The sequence below is a fragment of the Seriola lalandi genome, unplaced genomic scaffold, assembly GCF_002814215.2.
Source record: "Seriola lalandi dorsalis isolate HSWRI2012SDOR001 ecotype SW California unplaced genomic scaffold, Sedor1 jcf7180002054517, whole genome shotgun sequence".
In the NCBI taxonomy this organism is placed as follows: Eukaryota; Metazoa; Chordata; class Actinopteri; order Carangiformes; family Carangidae; genus Seriola; species Seriola lalandi.
The window spans coordinates 588,225-614,194 of record NW_019525070.1 but is presented as its reverse complement, the minus strand read 5'-3'; the positions used below and the strand labels follow the sequence as shown (position 1 = coordinate 614,194).

Genomic DNA, 25,970 nt, shown 5'->3' with positions numbered 1-25,970 from the left:
AGAACAAAGAAAATACAGTGTTTAAATCAAAAAAATCAAAAACAGTGACTAAAAGGCATACAGAGAAAAGCCAGAGCAGGCAAACAGATGAGTAAAAGTGCACAAATATTTGATGAGTATAATAAATACACTCTCAGAGTGAGCTGTCAGAAGACCTGAAGGGAGCCAAGTCGAGATGTGGACTGCACAAGTGTAGATTGCATAATGCAGATGACTTCGTAAACTGAGTAGATCACAGGAGGAAAGAGGAGCGTCCGGCAGTCACACTGTGTAGTCAAGGTCAGCATTCATCTTATTGTACAGCTCATAAATGGCATCAACCGTGGCAGAGAAGTTGATGAGGAATTTCCTGATTTTTTCCAAGCACTCCTCTTCCTTGATGTCCCGACCCTTGGAGAGGGCCTTCAGGAAATCGGACTTATATGGAGCAGCGAAAAGAGTTGCCTAAAAGCAAACAAAGATGCAACATTTGCATTTTTCAACAAATTACACAGACCAAGCCATGTCTGCTCTCTAAGATACGAATCTCTTATAAAACAAATATTAGGCGACTCACCTTGAAAAGCTGCTGCACCAACCAGCCATGGTACTTCTTCAGGGCTATTTCATAGGCTTTGGTGACATTGACTCGAATGAGGTTTGGATTGTTGTCATCCTTCTCACCGTCCACCAGGCTCTGAAGAAAGACCTGGATAAACCGAAGACCCCTGTTGAAAAAGAAGGCATGCGTGGTGGTTATGGATACAGAACTTGCCAACAATGAAAAAAACACGCAGATGTAAAGTTTCTCAAACCTTTTGAGCCACATGAGAGCCAACGTCGCTCCAACTTTGGGCCATTCTGCTCCGTGCATTTCCTTCTCTGCCTCCAGAATCTGCTGGAGTGTCTTGAACCGTCCTGGGTTTGTATCATAAACTGCCTTGATTTTCTAGTAGTTAAAACAATGTATTTTAAAGTATTTGAAAATTAATGAGCAATACAAGAGTAGAGAGACACATTTAACTCAAGTCACATTAACAGTACTTACTGTGATGTTCCCAAATATGTCAGCTTTAACTGGTGCAAAAATAGTAGAGCCAAGGCAGTCTGAGGAGAAACATTAACACAGGATGTGATTGAGAGTTTAAAGAGCAAGTGAGAGTGAAAACCGATATATAATACACATAAAGAAAAAATTATATTGTTTTGAGAATATCAGCATTCTTTGGAGCTTTTAACAATTACCAACATAAATCAACTAACTCAGAAGCTAACGAAGTAACTTGAGTGCAGGTTTGATGTCTTATTGTTGGATATTGTCAGAAAAGTTTAGATTTGTTATCACTTTTCAACCTCAGTTTGCAAAAAAACAAACAAACAAATATTTAAACTTGTCAGTGACTCTGGTGTTGCATTTTCAGTAGTTAGCTTTCCTTCTTGACTCTTTGGTGGATCTGTCTTTAAAAACTCATGCTGAACACATTCTAGTCAAAACTGTAGTGCTTCAGCGTATCCAAAATACATTAAACGGGCAAACTGTGCAGTTACAAAGTTGGTAATTGGGTTTAATATATTTATGATATAGTGTGGCTGAAGTGCAGCGCTAGACCAACCAGATATGAAATCTATATGTAATGCTGTCAAACATTGTCTGAAGAAATGTTTAAAAAAAAAAAAAACAACTTTAAATTGCATATTGGAAAGATTTGGCTTGAGTAGTTAAAATACTCTTGCAGCCGACAAGAACAATGGAAGGTAAAGCCAAAGTACCTTACCAAACGCCTCACCACAGTATTATCATTAGGTGTCTTTTAATTAGGCTGCTAGAGGACCTGAGTATTTGGTGACGGGACTGTGAACAATGAGACATCTCGTGTCCCGACCACACACGGCTCCTGGTTGACCCACTGACACAACAGACAGCTTTCAGCCCCTGAGCTATTAGTGGAAACTACTCATGACAAAGTCTGTTGTGCTGATGTGATGCATCGCCATAACACCGATGGCAACATATCTTGTTTCGGAGACATCCTCATCTTCTATGGTTCTGTCAATATTTTCCACGCTATTCACAGGTTAAAGATTTGTGTTATGCATACATTGCTTCTGGAGGCTGCACGCAATTAAACAGACTATAGCTAAAATGTATTCTAACAAGAATAAGCCGATGAATAATGGTGTATTAAAAAACAGCATCATTTGTTCAGCTCTTGGCTCGTGAACAGTCCTGCACACCCACACAGTTGTTAATTATTCTGGGTAATTAGACCTGTTCTCAGGGTGAAGTTGGACAGAGGTGGGAGGTGGGAGTTTGCCGAAGTTGCTGAACAACATAGACTTAATGATACTAAATAATCATAAAAATATCAGTTGTGCTGCAACAGAACTAACAGAGGAGTGATGGAGTTGTCAGTCAAGCCCAGAAGAAGAGATCATTTAAAATACCTGTGTGTATGTACTATGAGTGTGCAGGACTTTAATGGCTTGTAGGAAAGTTGGCCAAGAAATTTCTAGGTCAGGAAAAACAATGGCGACAAGGAGGAAAGAGCTTAATGTCGACATCAGACTTGGTTCCTCTCAAGGGTTTCACATGGCAAATTCAATAGAGGACCTTTGGCATATTAATACAGAATGAAGTCACACAAAGATGCCCTGGTGCACCATGCCACCAGTGAATGGGCAAGGGGAACTCAACACCATACTAATCAATTTTCACAACTTAAAATCCAGGCCAGTGGATTAAATTATGCATGCTAAAGGATTGTGGACAGCTTGATGGAGAGTAATACGATCCAAAAAAAGATTATCATTTGGAAAGAGCAAGATCGTTTCATTGGGCTTGACAGAAGTGTTGTGACAGATTTCCCTCACAACAAATATTGTGCTTAGTAGTCAAATTGAACAAATCCCACATGAAAAATTTACAATGGTAGAAAAAGCAGCCATTGCAGTGGGTTATTTTCAAATAAAATCTTTTTTGTGCCAATTCAGCCAATTTAACAGTCAGCTGCACTTGAAAGATACATTTCTATAAATCAATATGCTTCAAACTAATTATCACTTTGTCAGTGCCATCAATCTGGCCTATACTGTCACTATAAGTCTCTGACAACTCAGTCATTATAACAAGCTGAATAGAAATACATTGTGAGTAGAGGAGCACCATTTCTCTGCAGGCAGTGACATCTGAGAATACGTTTTTCACATTTATTTCCACAATAACTTCATGTCTAGGAATATCACTACATGGTGTCTGCTGTGTCACACTGTGGAAACTTCACTTACCAAAGAACGGTGGAAGGTATGACACAGCCTCCAGAAACGGTCTCGTTTCCACCTGTCTGTCAGCTGGCAGCTGTCTGAACTGGTGCTCCATTAGCAGAGCCATCTCTTTAGTCCGGATGCTCTCTTACCTCTGAAATGATAGTAACAGGCTGTCAACTCTCCACTGCTGATTTACAGTGACACCAGTAGAAACTGTGTGTTGGAGGGGTGGGGTGGGGGCAAACACACACACACACACACACACACACACACACACACACACACACACACACCTACTCACCTACTCTGAACCCAGGTGACGGCGGGATATCCAGCCCCGTCGGCTCATGTGATCGACTTGTTACTGATAGATCCGGGTCATCGCCACCTGTCGGGTAAATGGTCCGATAAACGGCGCTTAGAAAGAAGTCCAGAGGAAACACAAGAACGGCACCTGATGTGCTCCAATCAGCTGACACTAGTCTTCCTCTGCGTTTAATCACATATGCTCCTTTACTGCCAACTAATGGAGTTTTGTGGAACATCTCAAAATGTAGCCTACAGTCACACCAGGTTGGTGAACTGTCATTTAGTTGTTGTGGCGGGGAGTAAGCAGTTAGCCTACACATAGCAGGATTACATAATTCAATTAAAAAAAAACAAATGCAATTCAAATCTGTTACAGTTACTAAGAAAAAACTAAAACTAATCAAGAAAAAACTAATCCAAAATGCTGGTGATTACAAATGGGTTAAAACCGAATGTATTCTTCGGTAAAAAAGGTTAAATAATAACATTAATTCTGCTGCTTTGCAGGAACAACTCCTTTTGGCATATCTGCAGACAACGTGGGACAGATAGGCGATAGGTGTGAGGTCTAATGATGCTCACCAACTTAATTCAGCATTGTGTTTTTATTAAATATTAACTTGGAGAAGTCACTGTTGTGAAATTTCTATAGGGCACAGACTAACAGACTAAAGTCTATACTAAAATAATCAAATGTAATGAGTACATTACTTTAATGAAGTATTTAAAACAGATTTCGTATTACATTTTTAACAGGGTTAGTAATTGGAAATTTCCATTTCAAAAGTAACATTATTTATTTATTAAATATTAATTATTAATTCATGTAGGTGCATTAAAAGGTCTGGAACCAGATCATATATTACTGTTATATACCTATCTTGTATTATGTCATTCTAAAACAACAGCAGACAAAAGGGAAAGAAAAAAGAGAAACACTTGCTGATATTTAGTAAATAGTAGTAATGAGTAGAAACACACAGTCCTAACAGCATGCTCTTGCAAGAGTCTTTACTCAAACAATAGAATGAGAGACTCATACTGTCAACATTTCACATTTACTGTATTGTTCTGCCTAAATTTGTACTAAAGATAGCTGCAGATGTCATCAGCTAATAAAGGTTTATATATAAAAGTCATACCATAATATGTTTAAATATAATAAATGTGAATAATCAGTTAATAAAAGATTGTGGTCCAGATGTTGTGTATCCCTATTCCAGAAGATAACTGGTGAAACAGTCCATTGACGAAGTCTCCTTATTGCATTAAAGAGCTAAAAAAAGATGTGAACATGTCATGCTGAAGGAGTATTCTCCACAATCTGGCAATAACAATAAAAAGAAGAAAGCCTTTTGTACACTGATTTTGAAGGAAATACGTTTCGCGTTTTCACCCTGTTTTCTATCAATTTTGGCCTTTACTACACCCCTTAGCGTGGGTATAACTAGGAAGTGTATCGGTTACTAAGGAAAACGAAAACTGGGGGACTGGTTAAAGGCGAGTTATGTGTGTGGAAATTCAAAACATCGATTGAATTTGACAAACACCAAGAAAAGGCAACCCACCTCACCATCGAGCAGGTAAGTGATCATTATTTATCGAGCTATAAAGGCTCTTAACTAAGCTACGTGACTGTTGCTGGGTAATGGGAGGTGTAACATTCAGGCTTTGTTCATATTGTTTTGATTTTTTTTCAAGTAAAAAAAAATGTTTCATGCACAACAACACATGTAACACAAGCAGAGACGTGAAGGTAAACTGGATCTCTGTATCTGTGTGAACAAGTGGTCTTTAGCATCTACCTAACACACACAATAGCTCGTGTTAGGATACGCCAGTGCTAAGTTGGCCAGGTACCTCGTCAATAATAAAACAAGCAACGTTAGACAGGATTAGGTTGCGGTCATATCTATTTATGCTGTATGTTAATTATGATACAGGTTTATGGCTCTGCCCACCCTCTCGGCACATGTGCCAAGCCGGTCCCGGGTGCTGGCCGGACAGCTGGCCCGGCAGCGGGAACAGGAGGCCCGGTGTCGACAGCAGTGGGAGCTGCATGCTCGGTACTTCAGAGAGCAGAGTGTCCGCAGCCAGAGACAGGCGGTGTGGAGCTCCCGTCACTCCTACCAGCAGAGGTAACTTCATCCACCCGAGCTGGACAACTTCAGAAATCTATTAAACATCATGAGAAAGATCAAGCAAGCCAGTGGCGGGAAGTAACTAAGTAACTTTACTCATGTAGACTACTGTACTAAAGCTGAGACTCTCTCAACTACATTTCAGAGTTAAATATTGTAGATTTTTGCATCCAAAACACACAAACGAATGTCTAAATGAAACTGGCCAACAATGTATATAAGTACAACTGAAATGGTTAATTGTTTAGTCCATTGAAAGAGCATTAATTGGCAACTATTTAAATAATTGTTCGTAATTTTTCACGCAAAAATACCAAATATTTCATGGTTCCAGCCTCTGAAATGTGAGGTTTTGCAACTTGATCTTTTGATTAATTTAATAATTTTTATTTATTTTTTAAAATAAGTTTGGCCTTTGGACTTTTGGTCGGGCAAAACAAAGCATTGTGAAGATGTCATTTGGGCTCTCGATAATTATGTCAGGCATTTCTCTCTGTTCTCAGAATTTTTACAAACCAAATCAATTAAGAAAATAATCAGCAGATTAATTCATAATCTCCACCTCCATCTCAACCATCTAGAATAGTAAAATCCTACTTTTATATTAATGTGAGAGTAATAATCTAATGATATAATATATGATAGTATGACTCTGTAAGTAATCATCCCATATACAAGGTCTCTGCACTACAAAGGTAACAAAACAAATTTAAAAGAGGCAACGATTCACAAAGTCATGATCCCAGTAAATTGTAACATATTCAGGCAACACTTGAGGCTCTCAATGGTTATTTTGTGAAGAGCAAAAAATCAGGTGGTTTAATTTTTCCATCACACCAAACAAATCACCAGAAGAGTGATCTTCAGGATTTTCACCATAAATAAATACTCAAACAGTACATGTGGTGAAACACTATAAATATGTGTAATTAACAAAAGATCATATCAGATATACAGTTCCTGTTGTTTAAGGTGTGGTTTCTCTGCCTTTTATGTCTATAAATAGGGCTATCTCTTGCTAACTAATGTGTGTACGCCTAATGATGAGAAAGACAGAACATTGATAAATATAGACAAAATTTACAGTACATTGATGAATAAAAATGTTGGTTATCTTCCAACTAAATAATATCTTAAATATTAATTATATATTGAAGGTAATAGTGTACAAATCACTGCCTCATTTACAGTATTTAGTTGCTTGTTGATTAAACTGTACGTGCGTAGAATATCAGCGTGCCTTCCCTTAAATCTGTTTGGTCCATTTATGTGAAGTGATAGTACTTTGTCTCTAGTAGTTTGACTGCCTGTCAGTTGCATGAGCAGATAAATGGCAGACAAATATAAGTGTTTTTTCGCTGTTTTGTCAGTATGTCAGCGTACCATAAACAGACACTGAAAGAGGAAAAGAAGGCCAGCCTGGAGCAGCGCAGGAATCGGCTCAGGGCCATGCTGCAAGAGGAGCAAGACCGGCTGGAGGCAGAGCTCAGGGAAGTGGTCCCTGACAGAAGCACATTGGCAAGTCACTTGGTGCAAAAAACTGAAGAGCTTCGTACAGCAAGAGAGGAAAGAAGAAGAAAGGTAGTTGCATTGAATTGGATGCATATTTCCTCTTCAGTGCAGAGTACAGTGTATAATCCCTGATATTTCTTTTTTATATCCCTAGCTTGCTCAAGAGCTGTTGAGGGAGCACTGGAAGAAAAACAACCCAGAGTTGCAAGAGGTAGCCAAGTTTTGACTATTAATTCAAAAGTGACAAGTTGCCAAACCTCTTACCTCAAAGCCTGACTGTTGGTGAAGTGATAAATGGCCTAAGGAATCCATTGATCATCCTGTATGTCTGAAGAGCCCAGCAAGTAGAGAAAGTAGGACACTTTTTGTCAAGATGTCCATTTGATCTGGAAAGGAATAGGGCTAGTGATGCAGATATTCCATGACTTTCTGCTAACCTGAGTCCAGTGTTGTCTTAAAAGAATAAAATGTTGTGGTATCCTTTCCGCTTGGGGTCAGGTTCATCAGTATCTCTGTCTCGTCCATGTCAGATATCAGCTCTTTCAATCTGTCCACAGGTTGAGTCGGGATTACATAAAGATCATGTTGTCAGCCAGTGGCAGGAGCAGATATCTGAGAAGAAAAAGGTAGGAAATCCATCACAGACACCACACAAAACAGTTCACTTACTGTTTATTCAAGCATTTTTAATAACCATCTAAGGATAAGAAGTGTTTTTGACCCGTAGGAGTCGGTGTATTATACTCAATTTTAATCAAACCTAATAGTGAAGAAATTGCTCCCTAGTACTCTGAAGCATTACCTCCATCAAGCCATGGGTGACACATAGGACCTGCAAGTCATTAAACTGATTATTTATGTAACAAATCAATTTTTAATTAAAGAGTGCTCATGTCATCTGTGAGCACAGTATTAAGTCTGAAATCTCAGGTTAGTCACCTCAACATGGTACATAATTGAGAAAGTTTAGACACCTATTGTAAGTGACCCATCTCTTCATACATGCAGCAAGAAGTGGCAGAGCAGGAGGAGAAGCGGCGCTTTGAAAATGAGTATGAAAGGACCCGAAGAGAGGCTCTGGAGAGGATGAAGCAGGCGGAGGAGAAAAGGAAAGCAGAGGAACGCGAGAGAACAGAAGAACTTCGCAAACAGATGGAAGAATTGAAACTGAGGGAAGAAGAGGTATGCAGATCTTTGACACAGTGTGAAAAGTGGTATTGCAGATTTAAGCATTTTTTCACCTTTTTTTTGTTTTCTCTCAGGCCACTCGTCTAAAGAAGGAGCAAGAGGCTCTGCTGGTCAAGCAGTGGGAGCTGGAGAAGCTAGAGGAGGAGAGGAGGAAGTTGGAGGAAAGGCAGAAGAAGTCTGAGATGGGGTAAAGGGAAACTCTTTCTGCAGATAACTGATCACAAGTGAGATGATACTTGATACTTGAGCTCATCGGATTTATGTTCCACCAGGCATTTCTTGATCCGTCAATATCGAGCTCAGCTGAAGAGGAGAGCGCAGCAAGTGCAGGAGGAAATGGTGAGTCTACCTGCTGATACCACAGTGTATTAGTCAAGATGTAAACCATCCACTTTTTTGGTTTTGACGTCTTCCTGGAATTCCTCTGTGCCCACCAGGAGGCCGACCGTAAGATCTTGGCCGCCTTGCTGGAAGGAGAGCAGGACGACAAGAGGCTGGAGACCGCACGAAGGGAAAGGGCTATCGCTGATGCTGCCTGGATGAAACGAGTGATTGAAGAGCAGCTTCAGTTGGAGCGGGAACGGGAGGCTGAGTTTGACATCTTACACAGGTGAGCATTAAGATCCAAGTAACCTGACTCCGCAGGAAGGGACTCCTGCTTGTCCTCAAATATAAACCAATGTTTCTCAATCATTTTAGAGAAGAAGCTCAGCATGTATGGGAGAAACGAGAGGCACAGTGGGAGAATGAGAGGAAAGCCAGAGAACGGCTCATGCATGAGGTAAATTTGTTTCAAATGACTTTGACACATTGAGTGAAATTTAAGCGATGACATTACAGATTAATACCTTTCCTGTATTTTTCTTGGGAAGGTGCTTGCAGGGAGACAGGAGCAGCTGGAGCTGAAGATGCAGAAGAACCGTGAGGCTCAGGAGGAGTCCCTGAGGAGACGAGAAGAGCTGATCCAGGAGCTTGAGCTAGAGAGTGAGATCAGGCGGCAGGAGAAAGTGCAAGACGAAAGCCGTAGGACAGCACGGATACAAGAGTTAAATGCTCAGGTTAGCAAATGCATCAGTTGTTTGTGTTTCATCATTGAGAACAATTTCGAGCAGCTTACTTGTGTACATTTGAGTAAATTGTCACAGTTGAACAGCATCAGACTATATGCAGCCCTAATATTTATTTGTGTGTATACACTGTAGGTGGAACAGCAGCGTCAAGAGCATTGGGAGGAGCAGCGCAGGATAGAGCAGGACGAAGAGGAGGAGAGGGAGGCTCTTCGTATCCAAGAGGAGGAGCTGAGGCTTGAGAAGCAGAGGATGGCCAAGAAAGGGTACCAGGAGAAGGTAAAAGACGAAAGTTAAGCTACAGGAGACTGACAATCCTGAATGTTGATATTCCAAGTTCCCAAAAGTTCTTATGTTATTAGTATTAAAAAGAGCATCAAACTGTCCCTTTCAGATTCACAGCAGACCTCGATCAGCCTGGACATGAGCAACCTGCAAGACTGAAGTCAAGACAGAATTGTGAGATGTATATTTTTCTAGATGTAATTAGCCTTAAAGGATAGGTTCACATTTTATGTCTTAAAACAATACTCACATGGCTATTTGTAAACCATAATAGTTAGTGGTCATTGTAATTGTTTCTCCTGTCCCTACGGCCCTGAAGAGATCACTTTCTGACATGATGCCAGTGTAACAGATGGGTAATAGCATTCACAGTCCTCATTCAAGTCAAGTGAGGATTGTTTCCTTTTGTGCAACGTCCCTGTTTTTGCCTCGCCAGACTTGGTTTTCTTGCTGAGCCACAGAGGAGGGAAAGTAATACAAGAGGAGAATCTCATACTAAAAATACTGCAACTTCTGAAGCCCCGTATTTGGTTACACTTTAAAACACATTTTTTCACAGATCGCGGACTGTGAAGTTTGTCCTCCATCTCTTACATTGGAATCGTGTTGTGGGTGGATCTTTTCATGCCGTAACACTTTCAGTGTACATACGGACATGCGAGAATAAAAAAAGTCTTTAAAGAAATGAAACATTCATGTTTATGAGACTATAAAGTTTACCATCTCGATGTTAATAATTCAGTGCTTGTTATTTTTGTATGTAGAGAACTGATTGATTTTTTTTGTACTTTTGGAGCTGTGTAAGGAATATATTTTATATCTGTAATTTTTAGATTAATATAAATAAAAGTTGAAAAAACTGTCCAATCAAATCAATTCAGTGTTCTATATCAACGCATCAAAAATGGCATGTGATAAATACAAAATCTGGCAAAGCACAACAGGCTATATTTATAAATTACGTTTATTTAGAAAATAATTTTTTTCCCAAAGTGGAGCTTAACAGCTGCATTCACCTACATTACCTTGATCAGATTTCAGAATGACAATGAAGTCTGAAACACGTGGTGAGGATGAACGTTGGGTTGCACAATAATACAGAAGATGTCTACAGTTCTATCCCACATGTTGCACATTAAATACAAAACTAGCAGCAACGGAACAGAGCACAAAACACATGGACATACATACAGTATGGCTCTTAGCTCTAAATATCTTGTAACATCACCAACACTGCAATGGCACACAAGACGGCAGAATACAGTGCAGTGTGGAGCCTGTTAAAAACACACCAAATCATTATAACTTAACACAACAACATCTCGGTGCTGGTGAAGAATATAACTTGCCCCCTGAACAAGTGTTGTTTGCATTCACTGACTTGGCAACATAAATGGCTGCAATAAGTGCACTGCAGACTGGATTACACTGGGACAGGAGACAAACCATATAAACAGCATTTTCGATGCAACAAACATTAACATTGCAGAGCTACAAAGTGTGCATTAATGAAGTTCCCAACATTTAATGGAAGTTAACTAAATGGTCAGTTTGTTTTTAAAGGTTAAAATTTACAGTATGATGATGTTTGCACAGTGCAGTTAGTGAGAGGAAGCTCCTTTAGCTACAGAGTGTTTACAGTACACCTTCAGTGACAATTGATTCATGACTCATTTATGGCTTTTCAGCATCTTTGCCTGGCTTTGGACTGATAACATTTACCTGTATCGTCATATAGGTTTACTGTACTGTGCTTAAACCCTTCTCTAAATGTAAGGTATTTACATTATGCACTAATTAAAAATTATTTGTAAGTAAGAGGGAATTGTACTCAAAATATTTAAAAGTAATCTAGAAACCATTATGTTTCCCAGACCTGCTCGCTGCTGTACGTTGCCTTCACCTCAAGAGAAAGTGTGCTATTACAGCAGCTCGGAATCCCTAAGTAAAGCTGCTGACTTTTTCCCTTGACACTCAAATTTTGTCCAGAGTTGGCTTTAAATATTGTCAATATTTATTCATAAATTAAAAAAAAACGAATGCATGCATATACCACAAATACAAAAAAAACAAAACAACAAAACGATTTAAAAAATATAAAAACAAAGCTGAGATGCTAACGGCTTTGCAGCCTTGTAAGTGCTGTTAGTTGGTATTCTCCTTTGTGGTGATGGTGACAAGCTGCTTGGCGGCCTTGGCAATATCATAAGCACATTGGATGACCTGCTGAGTGACCAGCTGCATGTCCGGTCCTGGGCAGCCCTCTGAAGGCACCGCCTTCCTGCACTCGCTCTGAAGCCGGTATGCGCTGGAGGTCAACAAGCGCAGAGAGCCTCTAACAGTCTCTGAGCGTGGCCTCTGCAGAGGAAGGTTAAAATATCTTGATACTCATGGAAAGTGTCCATTCAAAAGTCAACAGATTTGTGCAAAGGGAGACAGGTTGATGGATATCCTTTAGAACGACATTGACCTCTGCTGGCCTAGGACTGAACCTGGCCAGTCTACTTTGGTTTGTCTACCAAACTACCTCTTCTTTTAACACATTTACACACACACACTTAAGAATTTGTATATTTATCATACAACATTATGTTTAGGAGCAACAAATTTTTAATTTAATTTGAATAAAAAAACAAGTAAATTAGGTATAGGTATTCGTGCCAGCTTTTATAATAACAAATACACTAGCTCATTGATCCATTCTCTCCAAGCTTAATACAGAGAAGGTTGTTTCCATACCTTGGGAAAAAGAGCAGCCATTTCTGTTACAGCCACGTGTATTCTTTCTGAGCAGGGTATGAAGCTGTGAGGAGAAGAGATTTGTCAATGAGTTCAAAATATTGATGTCACATTCATACAAATCTCTAAATTATTGAACAAATCTTGATAACATATCAATTAAACAAAAGCTATTACATGCAAGTCAACTTACAGAGCAAGATACTACATTGTACTCACAGCACACCATGCATTATTATCTACAACTTCAGGTTAACATCAACTAAAACATGCTGTTGAACAGACATTTAGTCTGTAAGAACAATTGTGTATTTTAAAATGATGGAACCACAGTAGAAACAATATCAAGCTGAAAAATCCATAAAAAATATCTATCAAAAACAAGCTGCTGCAAAGATGTAACTTTTAACTTTTCATCAACAAACTGAAGCCAATTCGGAGTCAGTGCTAAAGAGAAGAAAAATCAATCAACGGAAGTTTTCAACTGTTATTCAACTGTTTCAATAGTTTCAAGCATTCAGTAGCACATCAAAGAAAAAGAGAAAGCTTGTTAGCAGGTGAGAGAAGAAAAAGCATGAAGCTGAAACTGTTTGAGGGAGAGGAAAATGAAACTGTGCCTGGGAGGCAGGGACAGAAGCCAGAGTACCAGGAGGTGGGGTCAGGGGACCGGAGGCTTAGCGGCTGAAGGGGAGGGGGGGCCTTCTCAGCCCAGGGTACCAGAGTGCTGAAACATCCCAGGCTGTGCCTGAGCCGACGCACACCTTCACGCTCACATGGTCTGCTCACAGGAGTGAGGGGATGGGACAACGCAACACCAAAACAACATCATATCAGCGGAGCAGAGTGGAAGTAGAATGAGGGGGGAGAATGAAGATTACAGAAAAAAAGGGAAATGATAGAAGGTACACACAACTAAACATAACAGAATAATGATGAATGTAAGAGGAACTTCAGGTTTAACATGGAAGTAAGGAAACAAAAGCTAAAAACCAGATCCTAAACTAATTCAAGACCAAATCCTCTTCAGATTCTGACCTGTCATGTTTGTTCTCCTGAGCAGCTCGCAGCAGCTCTTGGATATTTTTGGTGATCTGCTCGGTTTTGCGGATGACGTCCTCTGTACTGGGAAGTGTGGGGTCTGACTCCATCTCCAGATCATCCAGTTCAGGGATAGAGCTGCCCTCACCTAGCCAGCCACTGCTCCTCAGCCTCCCTCTCCTGCACAAACTACAGGAATAAAATCACAAGAAATTGTGTCTACTGCCAAAAACCACTGCTTTTTGTTTTTACTCTAAGACAAAACAGCAGATAATTCACTTTAAAACCCCTTTAAACTGTATTTAAGAACCAGGAAACACACTTATCGTCTATGACTCGTCAACAAGTACAAACTTGCTCTTACCCTGAATCATCCATCTCAGACTCATAGAACGTGTTGTCATAGTCACTTTCTGGCATGCTGCTTTGTTTCTCTAACTTTGAGGCCTAGAGGGAAAAGAAAAGACAAAAAAAAAACTGATAACGTGTCTCATGCAAGACGTCCCATGTCTCTGACGACATATAAATCAGAAACAGCTGTGGTGAAATCACAATTTCAATGCTACACGTCAAGTTCATCGACAAAGAACGAAAGCAGGTACTGAATGTACCCCTTTCTGTTCGTTGTGCCAACATCAGTGTGACAATGTCAAATTGGAATATAAACACGTAAATGTGGTGCAGATGACTGAAACAAGCCAATAAAGCTGTGAAGCAAGAGCATATAATACATTTACAGCATTCATTATAGGATTAGTAAAACAGATTTTGCAGAGTTCAGACAGTTTATTGATGTCAGTATGATATAATCACCACTGCTGACTTGCTTAAAATTTACCTGATCTTCATCAAATGTGACAACACGTTAATTTTTGTATGAAAACTTTCAACCTCCTGAAGTAAGGGTGGATTCATGGATGACAATTAACAAAACAGTCAAACAAAGAGACTAATAATCAGCAACACATGGCTAGAAACATTACATCAGCACCATGACACACAAGCGTTACTCATTCTCCAAATTAAAACTGAAGAAAACCCCTGAGGGTCATTATTTGAGGATGGGAAGTCAGGGTTCAGATGAGTTCATAAATAAAACTAAATCACACGTAGCACAACTACAAAGTGAATCACACAAAAAAGGACCGCCTTATTTTCACTGCGAGCAGAGATGTTCATCGTAACTTAGACTTTAGGCAGATTCCTTATCAGACTGAAAGCTTCACTTATAAACAGGAAGCAGAGACGAACGAGTAAACTGGCGTCACACAGGCCGAAAGTGCACCACGTTCATAACGTTTCAATCCGTGTCCAAGAATCTAAACAGAATCTTTAACCTGTATGCAGTGGAAAACTCTATGCGGCACACATGAGCTTGCCTCAGGGAAGGCGATTAGTTCATACATGTTTAGATAAGCCTTTGTTCTGCCTTAAGAGATGACTAAAACAACTCCTGGGTCAAAAGTGTTGAGAGCATGCTGTTGGAAGCTCACTGTGCAAAATGGCCAAGCATTTGTTAGAGACAGAGTAAAACAAGCTTTTCTTGACACTGAGAGCATTTGAAATGAAAAACAGGAGTTTAACAACTTCAGATGTATAAAATATACATTTAACAATCCCACAAAATACTCAAATCATTATTATTATTATTATTATTATTATTATTATTATTTTTACAGACAGGTGGTTGTTAAATAAAACACTATAAACTTTTCCCAACTGCTTCACAGGTCTCTGGAGCAAAGAAAGAAAGCATTAAAATAAGCAGAAGCTGCATCAAAAGCGCAACTTTCTGCTCAACGTTCCGCGGTCAGGCAGAGGTTTTGCCATTACAAAACCACACAGTTCCACTTGTTTAGCTGCACAGTGAGGATGATGCTGATGAAGGCAGGTGTCTGGTGGTGAGGGCAGCCGGTGGAGGGTTGGCTCATGCAGCAGGACAGATAAGGAGCAGCGTATGGAGGACAGAGGAAGGTGAGGCAGGAGAAAGAGGAAGTAATGGTAAAGGGCTCCGGGTGGATTTGCTGTGTCCCACGAGGTGTGGACCAAGTGAAGATGTACTTAACCTTTTGAGCACTTTCGTCCTTCGACCAAGACAGGGTGGATGGAAATGAGGGGAGGGATGAAGAGGTGGTCACAAAAGCGCCCCTTTCCGTCTAAAGACAGGGTTCAGATCACATTTTAAGGACACATTTCTTAAGTTAAAAAAGAGTTGTTTTTTTTACAAACTATAAAGCGGGATGAATGAGATTAGATGTCCAACAAGCCTTTTCAAGCCAGGTAAGGCTTAACCCAGATACTGTATGTCGAGAATGGAGCTGATGGAAAACTTTATCTGTGCAATGAACATGACAATAAAGTTGAAGTATGAAAAATATAATTATTTATAAGGATTAAACTCAAGATTAATCAATGATATGTAGACAACTTGAAAGAGCTCAGTTGTTTTTTTCAAATCATCCAACATTTACTCCCTGAGCAGTGTCCTGGAAAAAACATGACTGTAGACTCATTAAGAGAAATGTACCAGAAAACCATGATTCAAAGGCTCAAATATAACTGCATAAATCAAAAAGAGAATTTAAACAGATGAGAAGGTGAAGTGAGTGTGTGAATTTGACATGCATTACAAAAACACAGAGTATTTGTATGGTAGTTTTAATGCTTCATCAACATAAAAACACAGTACAAACCTTCAAAGTTTATCATAATAACAGCATCCCCTTGCTTGTACAACTACGTTTTTGTCTAACAAACACTCCAGTAAACAACAGATATATGCAGATAATAGTCTTGTGTATGTTTCAAAACTGGACAAAACGAAATGTGACTGGCTGTATCTAAATGAATACCATTGTAATGTTTGATGGCTGTCTCTGATGCAGCAGAAAACTAACAAGTGGCAAATGAGTGAGGATTTTTTTTTTTTAATAAATAAATAAATGAATTTTTTTTTTTAAAAATGGCAGAGAGAAAGGTTTGCAGACAGGGTGAAGACATGAGGGAAAGTCATGGAAACAGGGCAGTGGAGAGGAAATGGCAAAGGAGAGCAGGGAACAGGTCTTACTTACATGAGGTGGGAAGGGTTGCAGGGTGGGGATACCCTCCTCTGGGTAGGGAGTTTCCCCTTTAGGGAGATAAGGCTTCAGGCCTGAGCCGGTCTCATACATAGACATGGGCCGACTGGCCCGCGCAGACTGCCGGCGTTTCAGGGCTGAGGGACTGGAGGGGTCAGGGTAGTCTGAACCGCTGGGGATCTGATAGATATTGGTTGTGACCTGCCGCCTTAGAGAGGTGTTCTCGCTTTGCAGAGATTGCAGCTGGAAGAGACGGTCAGCAATACACTAAGAGGTGCTTTCAGCAAAGCAAGCTTTGTTCCCTGTCCCGATCCATTCTGTCTTTACAGTATACAGCTTTTCTCCCATTCTTCCTCTAAATATTTCTATTATACTTTGACAGTCTGCTACAGTCTGTATGCTAAAAGTCACGTTATTACAATTCTGCTATATATATATATTTATATATATATATTCTGTATATTATTATTCCCATGATACAGGAAGTTCAGAACAGCTCTCACAACAAAAGCCAGAGAACCAAGTTTCTGACTTGTCACCATCATACAAAACCTGAAGCTGCTTCAATGATAATGAATTACAGAGACTCTCATGTCTGTTGGGTATGTACTTGCTTAAGCTTCAGAGAAATATCTGCTGAGGATGCTCTTATAGGATAATGTACAGGGTTACATTTTCCCATAAGAATAAACTTGTATTGTGCTGCAATATCCACAAAGTTAATCATCCTTGTCACTGTTACTCAAACAGCTTCCAGTTTTCATGATGACAACATCCAGTAGTTATCAGCTGTAACTACAAACATAGTCTTATCTGAGCCACCTAACATCACAGGAATAACCTGAATTTTCCTTTGGGAGGGATTTTTCCTCTGGTCTAAAAATGCAAAGCAAGTGATAAGCAAGCAAAAGATTGTTGCACAAGTAAGCAACACAGGTGCAGTTTAAGTCAAGGGTGTAGCTACAGTACAGACAGATTGAGAGAATCAAGAATGAACAAAATCAAGAAGATTTTGTCAAAGATAAACTGGCCTTAATTAATGCAACCACTTGCATTCAATGCAGAGAAAACGGGAGATCTTGTGTGCTGGTCAGTAAAAGTGGGGAGGTGAAAATACTAAGATGCATGATGACTTAATTATTGACATCAGTGTTTGGTCAAGACTGATTCCAATTAAAGTTGAAGACTGTGCTGATTTGTTCATGAAATTGTGTTTAAATATAACAGGAAACTGAATGAGAAATATGGTATACATCTGTCCTGTGACAGAACCATTTGTAAGGACTACCATAATATATCATGACAAGTCGTATATCCTACATGCTTCTCCACCACATCTTTATCTGGATGTGGTCTTTGCTGAGAATCTTTGAGCCATGGGTTAAGACAATGTACACTACAGTGCTGTGTGTCTACTGCAGGGGAGTGAAAGAACGACCTCCAGCGCAACCAAGAGAGAGAGTCGCCCCAAACGATCTGCATCCTCCTTCCAAACCGCCAAATTAAAGCAATTTCAAACATAAGAAAACAAAAATGTAACCTCACTGTCAGGGATCCATTTGAACAAAATATCTTGCTAGCACATTCTTAGAACATCTGTGGTCAAAAATATATAAAATATATCGATATATCAAATACTAAGGACAGTTTGGTGTAACAGAGTAATCCAGGTTTGCATCAGCTGAGGAGTATGCTTTCTATGAAATTTCTATAAATTGTAACAATTTCGAAAACATATCAAATAATAAATGCACATGTACTAAAGGATGTTACCAAAAACAACAGCTGGAAATCTTTTAAAAACATTCTACCTAACACAATATATGTGATGAAGCAAGGCACACACATACAATTTCAGTTAGTCACTATGTACTATGAAGAGATTAAAAACCAGTCAATTATGTCATGCTCTCAAAACATGCTTGTTAGTAACATTAGATAGCATTGCTTTAACTATAATTTATATATTACAAAAAAAATGTGACTAAACTGTGTTTGTTATTAACTGGAGCTAGGGTGCATTCGTTCTTCTCAAATCCACAAAACAAACCAACACACACAAAAAATAAAAAAATCTCCAGTTTACATTCAAGCTTTGAAATTGAACATGCTGGCCAAAACAGAGGGTGGACCAGCAGGGTGTCACAGCAGCCTTATCTTGCAACAGAGTATCTCTATTCAGGTAGCTCGGCCCTCAATACAACCCACAGACTGGGCCTCCACACCAGAGAGCGATCGCACTGGGCAGGAGAAGAGCTCTGCTGACCGCTGTGGCCCCCCCTCAGGCTGGCCCCCCGGTGTTAGTGATCTTATGGGTGGAGCTCGGTGGATACCTTTTTCTGCATGAGCCTCAGCTCATCACTCAGGTTGTTGTTGGCTTTCATGAGCTGCTGGATCTTGGCTTCAGAGGCAGAGAGCGCATTTTTCACCTCCAAGTATTCTTGCATAGTAATCGGGCTATCTGAGAGGTCAGAGTCCAGACTCTGTGGGGTTGAAAACATAACAGTGAGGGCACCTGGGGAGAGAGAGAGAGATGGTGTCTGCTTCCTTTGTCATAGTGATGCTACGGTACCTTGGTCCTATCTCCTTTGCTCGAGGGGAGCTCTTGATCTGTATCCTCATCAGAAGCAACACTATCATAGTCAGGCTGGTCGTTGTCCTGGCTATCACTACAATGCCTGACAGTCACACTCTTCAGGATGAGTTCAACATTGTCTGGAATGAAGAGACACAGAGTGAAATACTTACATCTGTGCTACACTTGTCCAGTGTCTGTAAGATCTTGGAGTAAAGTAACAATTAGTCACTGACCTTTGGGACTGGCTATTGAATTCCCTTGTTGTCTCCGCTTAGCATCACTTAGTATGTCAATCACAAGAGTGGCAAATTCATGTGCGTTAAATCTTGCAAGCTTCTGTCGACCCTAATTTAAAAAAAACAATAATAATCTAAGGTCAAACTGAATATGTATAAAGAGAAATTATTAAGTGTTAGTGTGGGAGCTCTGTAGAGCTGGCTTGCCTGGTTTCGTGTTGATGAATACTCTGGATTCACAGGGAGGAAAGGCACCACCGTTGTCTCTGTCACCAGGGTGCTGTGATTCTGCGTGGCCAACCACACTACAGGTAATCAAGAAATCAATAGTGTTAAGTTCAGAGTTTTGCATTTAGCACAAGAACTGCAACAATAAAGCCATCAGTGTGAGTAGCTGTCAGGATACAAGACAGCACAAAAAAAACTTTGCTTTTACCTGCATCGGTCTCTCGTCTGTCGACCTCATCGTACACATCCATGGCCAAGTCCTCGAATAAATGATTACTGAGCTGCATTAAAATTTTGGAATTACACATAGTCAGACATTAGTCAGAAGAGGGAAAAAAGCTCAGTGCAGTGAAATTCTGAAATTGATCACTGCAATGATACTTACAGACTGTAGTTTCTTCTTTGCTGCTTTGGCCAGTTCTGATAAATCTAAACTGCTACAGAAAGAAGAAAAACTCTAATAATTATATGCTGCTGAAGTAATGGGTCAACATGGTGCATACTTCATTCTGATTAATACTTACATGTTCCTATCCATCATGAGAGAGCAATGAAAAAGATCAAACATCACATTTCAGTTTAAGAGGAACAGTGGTTGCTCTGCCACAACAGACTTGTTTGGAGTTACGAGTTGAAAGTTTAGAGTTGTTCGATAAATTATTTGCAGCAATTACACAGTTAGTGGGTATGTCAACTATTTCACTGGGCCTGTTTCCTCCACCTCAGATAATAGATGCTGCTGGGAGCTGAACAGCGTGTCAGAACAGGCCTCAGAGCAAAAACAACCACAAACAACTGCCCCAGCACTTTACTCTGCTGGCTCGATTCAAGTTAAACCCAATCATTCAGGCACATGACAATTTAAAGACAAATCACTTAATATCCACTTAAGACTTATGCGTTCTTACCTGTCGGCCATTTGTGGAACAATGAAGTGCTGGCCGTTTTTATGATCTGAAAGGAACGACAAGAAAGTTCTGCATGACTGCCAGAATCAATGACGACTCATCAACTCATCAGTGCTTGTTTTTATCTGCTTGGAGTGCAACATAGATGACTGATGACATTTTCAGCCAGGTTTCAGGTATCTTCACAATTACAGAGAAGTGTACGGGGTCAAAACTACCTTTCTCTCCAATTAGGCGGAACAATCACACAGAATTACATGCACATGTTCTTTGACCCATTTCCTTTTAAACTGATATACAATTCATTTGTAGCTATCTCTCACTGCATACCTGGTTTCCTCCCACACAGGTAGAACGCCAGTCGATCAGTTAGCTCATACTGAATCTCCACCAGTCTATCTGCCAGGTCATGGTGGCCAGCTTCCCTACAAAGGCGCATGTTTAAAAAAAACACTTAAAAAAAGGGAGAAATTACCCAAATTAAGCCCATAAGTTTTTGTGTTTGCATTTTAAAAGATTATTGAAAATAGCTTACCTTGCATAGTCAGTGGGAGTTTTGCCATTGCTGTCAGGGGCCCCAGGATCTGCACCATAAACAGTTAACAGCTCAGCCTGAGATACCTGCCCTGCCTTTGCAGCTACATGCAAGGGAGTGTTTCCTTTTTCCTAGAGGAGAAGCAGATTTAAGGCCTCAAATCAACATAAAAGGTTTTGTACAAATAAAAATTCAGGTTTGATAGTGAGTAGGTGAATCTTACAGGGTGAAAAAAATTAGCTTGTGCTCCCAGGGATAGCAACCTCAAACACGTCTCAAGATTCCCGGTGCGTACACTAGAGTGAAGTTGCTGAAAAAAACAACAAAAAAAAAAACACTATTACTATAAATTAATAAAATTCAATGATAAAGGTTCATACAAAACTGTGTTTCAATTTTCTCATAATCAGTGTGAGCGGCTTCACCTTGCTTAAATCCTTGGCTGTTGAGCTGTCATCCTCCCGACAAGGCATGCGATGGACAAATGCCAGCATTTGATATTTGGCTCTTATAAACTCTGATTTGTTTGGACTGTTGGGACAATGTGAAAAATACAGGTTCAAAAAGAAAAAAGAGAGTCTATCAATAAGCAAGCGGCACATTTTAACACTAGAACTTCAACAATTGATTTTCAAACAATTATGACTCACTGCAGTTTGTCCTGAGGGTTGGCCTTGCGTTTTCCACTCATCACAGATGCAGGGTCCAGAAGGGAGTGCTCCCATATTGAATTTGCACCATTGCTATATAAGGTCTGAACCATCTAGGTGAAATCAAAAAAGAGAGCTATAAAATGTGTCCTGCTGGTTTAGCTTGTAGAATTCTGACTGGCTGTTAATAATTCCCTCCCTGAACAAACATTTTCTATATTTGGACATAATCAATACACCTCAGTGAGATCCGATGCAGAACTGTTGTCAACAGATTTATCTTGAGCAAAGAGACAGTGCAGTAATACAGATTCTGTGCAAGGATAAAGGTCACTTTATCTTTACACAGACAATTCAGCCTCCGACAACAACTTCACGGCCGCAAATACAAAGATTTGTAGCAGAGGCAAATATAAATCTGCACAACGTTATTACCTGTAGCTGTGTAGGAGGCCATGGCGTGTGCGTCAGGTGGCGGACTTGGGAGCTATGTCTTCCCAGACTTCGATGAACACTGCAGCACTCATCGCAAATTAACACACCCCTGTTCACAGAGGCCCAGCGAGGTTCTGGAAGGACAAGAAATGTGTCACAAGTCATCTCCTCTCTTTACATTCTGTACCATTACTCAAATTACTTCCTTGCTGATCTAAGCAAGTAAGTGGACCCCAATAATCTCTTGTTTATATTGTTCTAAACTGACTATTACTGATTGGTGCTTAAAGGATAAGGTCAGAACCAACAATTAACAGATCCTACTAACACACATTGTTTGTGTAGCCAAATACTGATACAACATTTTGTTCTGTCTTTTTTATTATGATGTAGCACCAAATGTATTCATCCGTGGCTGAAAACAGTCCCCCAAAAATGCACTGTTTACACCTGCCTGAGTAGCATTTGGTGAAAACCAGTGTTCAGCTGTTTTAGGAAATGAAAAATGAAAAATAAAAAATATACAGAATGATGCTTGTCAAGTGCCAAGTCAGACCACTGGAAGCATTATTAAGACTAATGTGACATAAACAGTTCAGACAAAGTAGGGTTCAAATATTACAGACTGCAAAATTAATGTTAGACTGACAGAGTATATATAAAGAAAGAAAGAAAAGTAAAGAGCCAAACCTAAATGGCCAGTCATAATAACTTTAGTAAGCATTTAAGGCCTTTTTCACCCCAGGTTTAGGGAAAGCCTTGCATTGTGAAAAAAGGAAGTGAAAACTAACAGTCGTTGGCTGAAGCTTCTCAGCTTTATTGTTGAGTAAGAGAGCAGCTTCCTCTTTCAAAAACATTGTTAAAAAATAGCAGATATATGTTATGAAGATTAGTGATGCGTATTCAGGTAATGTGTGATGTTAGAAATAGAGATACAGTGCACTTACAAGATAAAGTATACTCTGTGACCAAAATAAATATGTGTACTTAACCTTGATCTATTTAGTGCACTTCATCTAACATAAATGTCACAGAGTTGTATTGTCTTCCGTCTGTACCGAGACTCTTCTGGCGGCAAAAATATCTCAAGATCAAAAATGCTGTAAATGTATATGCCACTCCCTATAGCCGATGAACTGTTAAGCAGATTGCATGGCTGGCACTGTGACAGGACAGACAGTGAAGACTGTAAGTGTCTTAGCAGCAGCTGAGGTGTAGGAGGAACAGCTGCATGGGCTGCTAGTTGGACTCTGGCACCTGGTGCCGAGTTTTCAGGGTCTTCTCCTATCTTACTCTCCACCAAGAACAGAGTGTTAGTGCTGACATGCCTCTTTTACTCTTTCCTCAACAAGTGCTGCTAAATTTAATACCACATCTTTGAAACTCTAAAAATATTCACAGCCAACAACTGGCGACAGTTGTATGGAAGGGCAATCTAGGCCAGCTGCTGTGGAGACCTGGAGGGTGGGGGGTGGGGGGGTTTACTAGCTTGAATGACATGATGAGAAACAAGGTACTAAAACTTGAGTAATCCTGAATATTTGGTATACATGTTATTGATTTTCATTGAGTAGACATGTATATCGGTTAACCATCTCCAAAGAATACATTTCTAAAAACAATGTATGATCTGCTCTCAAAGTATGCCACACTTACAATACATTATGGTGCCACTATAGAAAAAGAAAAAATCTTCTGCATTGAAAGCATGCGGTCAATTCACTCAGCATCCTGTTTTGCTTCCTGTGCCTGCCGAAAAACATCACGTCATTTCTATATAAATGGGACTTCTGAAAGTACCTCAGACACAATGCAGCAACTACTGCTTCAGCTTTCACAGAAACATTTCATTGTAAAGGCTTAATTCCCTTTTTATCTCATCCCTAAAACTATTTAGAACAAACAAATATCTGTTAGAGGATGTCGACATTGCTCTCATGGCATATAATGGAGACGGTATTAAGTTGAGTCTAGTATTTCATCTGGAGATATCATTGTCTAATAAATCTGCTGCCATTCACTACAGATACTACAGTAGCTGGAACAGGTACCACGGGTAGCAGTTGAATATGATAACCATGTTTAGATTTGGGTTCAGGATGTAAAATTAAAAAGAAAAAAACAAAAAGAGTCCTTTCATACAGTTTAGATTAGATCATTCACACTTTCTCAACATGGGACAGACCTGTCTTTCACTACCAGTATTCATGTGTGGTTTACAAAAAGCACCACGGCAACAGACCACAGTGCCCACTACCTTTTTTTATGAACGATGCAGTCATCCTACCTGTGCTTCAGTCATGACAGAGATCTTATAAAACAGTTTCCTGCTAATCTAGGATGACATTTCATAATAGAAGATTACATTTCAACTATGCTGGAAACCTCTTAGTGTCTCATACGTAACAAGCATATGCATATTATTTGTTACCTGTGACAAACTTGCATAAAACAACTGTGCAATAATATTGATACACAACAAAAATGATTTCCTGATCATTTAAAGCAAACAACACCGGATGGAAATGGTTAAACAGACAGCTGCTACAGGTCTAATTGCATCCTCAACCCGGGAGCTATACCGTTAGTGGCCTGTCAACAACACTGACAACTTGCCCTGTCAAAACAACTGTAAACTGCATGTCGAAATAACTGCAAGCGAGAAAGCAGCATTAGCTAGCACCAATAATCTGCTTTAAATCCGAGGTGTGAAGTGCAAGGCTTTGGCTTACTGAGCATGAAGGAGCAAACGTCAGTAGATAAATAATGGCTAACAGCTAAACCCTGCAGGGATGGTCTTAATTTGCTTACCTGGAACACTGCAATCAGCGCACACCTCAGTATTTCGCAGGCGTTTAGACATCCTTAACTCAGGAAGAAATGCCTTTTAAAATGAGCAGACTGTGTCCGTTAAGCCAATCATTGATTATTCTGTGTGGATGCCTTCCACGTTAGCTACACCTAAGTTAGCTAATTAAAAAAACAACCGAAACAACTAGGATGCTACTTCATTCAACTTTGGGCTAGCGTATGTGTTACGACCATTATAACGTTGCCCTACGGGAGTAAGGTACAACGCTACTGCCTACAACTTGTCTGACTTAGCACCTGACTAGCTAACTAGCCTATGGCCGTTTGGTAGTTTACTCCTCAGCCTGTGGTAGACAGCCAGGCTACATAGAGCTACAGCATACCCAGTGGCAGCTGCTACCACTGTGACCTATTGTGAGAGTACACTGTGCCCACAGTTTAGACTCTCAGGAAACAAACGTCGAGAAATAATGGCATGATAGAAACAATTCCTCCATGTGTTGCGTCACCCTGATTTTTAGAGGTACAGTTAAGAACAAAACCTATACAAAACAATATATTTGTTTGAGTTTGGACGGTACACACCCTGACAGACGTAGCTGAGGGCGTTTAAACACTGATGATTTCGGCACAAGAGGTGGGTTTGATCTATGCACCCTTTGACACGGTGTCACAAAAGAGTGCAATTTAAAACTAATAATGACGATAAAGCTTGCTGGCTGGATTCCTATCCACCGACGGTAGTCTTTTAAAACACACCTTGCATATCAATATTACTCCTGCACTTTTAAGTAAATTGTCTACAAATAAAAAAAAAATCAATTATATTACACAACTGAGGTCAGCCGTGAGACTGAAAGGAAGAATAGAACCGTAAAACAGCAACAGGTACTAAACATACGCTGATAGAACAAGCCACCGCGGGTTATTTAATATAACTTGTAACTGTATTGTTAAAATATAGAGTATATATAGTTTAAAATGGCCATG

General features: G+C 39.8%; 3 protein-coding genes across 12 annotated transcripts; 1 reads left to right on the top strand and 2 right to left on the bottom strand.

Annotated features, from left to right (window-relative positions):
- Positions 1-20: 20 nt before the first annotated feature.
- On the bottom strand, positions 21-3,719 carry gltpa (glycolipid transfer protein a). 2 transcript variants are annotated; one of them, XM_023413454.2, is made up of 6 exons: positions 3,545-3,719; positions 3,265-3,394; positions 1,028-1,086; positions 795-928; positions 557-707; positions 21-444 (listed from the first exon to the last, which is right to left on the bottom strand). In XM_023413454.2, exons 2-6 carry the CDS (start codon positions 3,365-3,367, stop codon positions 262-264), a joined length of 630 nt encoding a protein of 209 aa, XP_023269222.1. In that variant the 5' UTR covers positions 3,368-3,394; positions 3,545-3,719; the 3' UTR covers positions 21-261. The 2 variants fall into 2 exon arrangements, with proteins under 2 accessions (XP_023269222.1, XP_087031995.1); XM_087175869.1 differs by having other exon boundaries at positions 3,549-3,719.
- Positions 3,720-4,999: 1,280 nt separating this feature from the next.
- tchp (trichoplein, keratin filament binding) lies at positions 5,000-10,617 on the top strand. 2 transcript variants are annotated; one of them, XM_023413500.2, is made up of 14 exons: positions 5,000-5,135; positions 5,496-5,690; positions 7,064-7,274; positions 7,360-7,416; positions 7,763-7,831; positions 8,214-8,387; positions 8,468-8,580; positions 8,666-8,732; positions 8,831-9,003; positions 9,093-9,174; positions 9,266-9,451; positions 9,596-9,739; positions 9,855-9,919; positions 10,305-10,617. In XM_023413500.2, exons 2-13 carry the CDS (start codon positions 5,500-5,502, stop codon positions 9,885-9,887), a joined length of 1,500 nt encoding a protein of 499 aa, XP_023269268.1. In that variant the 5' UTR covers positions 5,000-5,135; positions 5,496-5,499; the 3' UTR covers positions 9,888-9,919; positions 10,305-10,617. The 2 variants fall into 2 exon arrangements, with proteins under 2 accessions (XP_023269268.1, XP_023269267.1); XM_023413499.2 differs by having other exon boundaries at positions 9,855-10,617.
- A 74-nt stretch (positions 10,618-10,691) lies between these two features.
- On the bottom strand, positions 10,692-25,339 carry git2a (G protein-coupled receptor kinase interacting ArfGAP 2a). Of its 8 annotated transcripts, none has more exons than XM_023413538.2 (21): positions 24,981-25,339; positions 22,170-22,303; positions 21,735-21,847; positions 21,510-21,615; positions 21,308-21,394; positions 21,085-21,215; positions 20,880-20,974; positions 20,550-20,595; positions 20,027-20,078; positions 19,850-19,922; positions 19,621-19,718; positions 19,411-19,522; positions 19,172-19,314; positions 18,933-19,082; positions 16,594-16,842; positions 15,589-15,678; positions 13,887-13,969; positions 13,520-13,711; positions 13,131-13,262; positions 12,485-12,548; positions 10,692-12,103 (listed from the first exon to the last, which is right to left on the bottom strand). In XM_023413538.2, exons 1-21 carry the CDS (start codon positions 25,030-25,032, stop codon positions 11,891-11,893), a joined length of 2,415 nt encoding a protein of 804 aa, XP_023269306.1. In that variant the 5' UTR covers positions 25,033-25,339; the 3' UTR covers positions 10,692-11,890. The 8 variants fall into 8 exon arrangements, with proteins under 8 accessions (XP_023269306.1, XP_023269307.1, XP_087032008.1 ...); XM_023413539.2 differs by having other exon boundaries at positions 20,027-20,075; XM_087175881.1 differs by having other exon boundaries at positions 11,966-12,103; positions 13,102-13,262.
- Between the last annotated feature and the right edge of the window lie 631 nt (positions 25,340-25,970).

Bases quoted from the DNA above. Each gene is read 5' to 3' on its own strand.
- gltpa (XM_023413454.2), bottom strand. From the start codon at position 3,367: ATGGCTCTGCTAATGGAGCACCAGTTCAGACAGCTGCCAGCTGACAGA. The intron at 708-794 runs GTTTGAGAAACT...CTTTTTCAACAG, and splicing joins GCTCTCATGTGGCTCAAAAG to GGGTCTTCGGTTTATCCAGG. The intron at 445-556 runs GTGAGTCGCCTA...GTTTGCTTTTAG, and splicing joins TGGTGCAGCAGCTTTTCAAG to GCAACTCTTTTCGCTGCTCC.
- tchp (XM_023413500.2), top strand. From the start codon at position 5,500: ATGGCTCTGCCCACCCTCTCGGCACATGTGCCAAGCCGGTCCCGGGTG. The intron at 8,388-8,467 runs GTATGCAGATCT...GTTTTCTCTCAG, and splicing joins TGAAACTGAGGGAAGAAGAG to GCCACTCGTCTAAAGAAGGA. The intron at 9,004-9,092 runs GTGAGCATTAAG...CAATCATTTTAG, and splicing joins GAGTTTGACATCTTACACAG to AGAAGAAGCTCAGCATGTAT.
- git2a (XM_023413538.2), bottom strand. From the start codon at position 25,032: ATGTCTAAACGCCTGCGAAATACTGAGGTGTGCGCTGATTGCAGTGTT. The intron at 21,395-21,509 runs GTGAAGCCGCTC...TGTTTTTTTCAG, and splicing joins CAGCCAAGGATTTAAGCAAG to CAACTTCACTCTAGTGTACG. The intron at 19,923-20,026 runs GTAAGTATCATT...ATTTTAATGCAG, and splicing joins CAAAGAAGAAACTACAGTCT to CTCAGTAATCATTTATTCGA.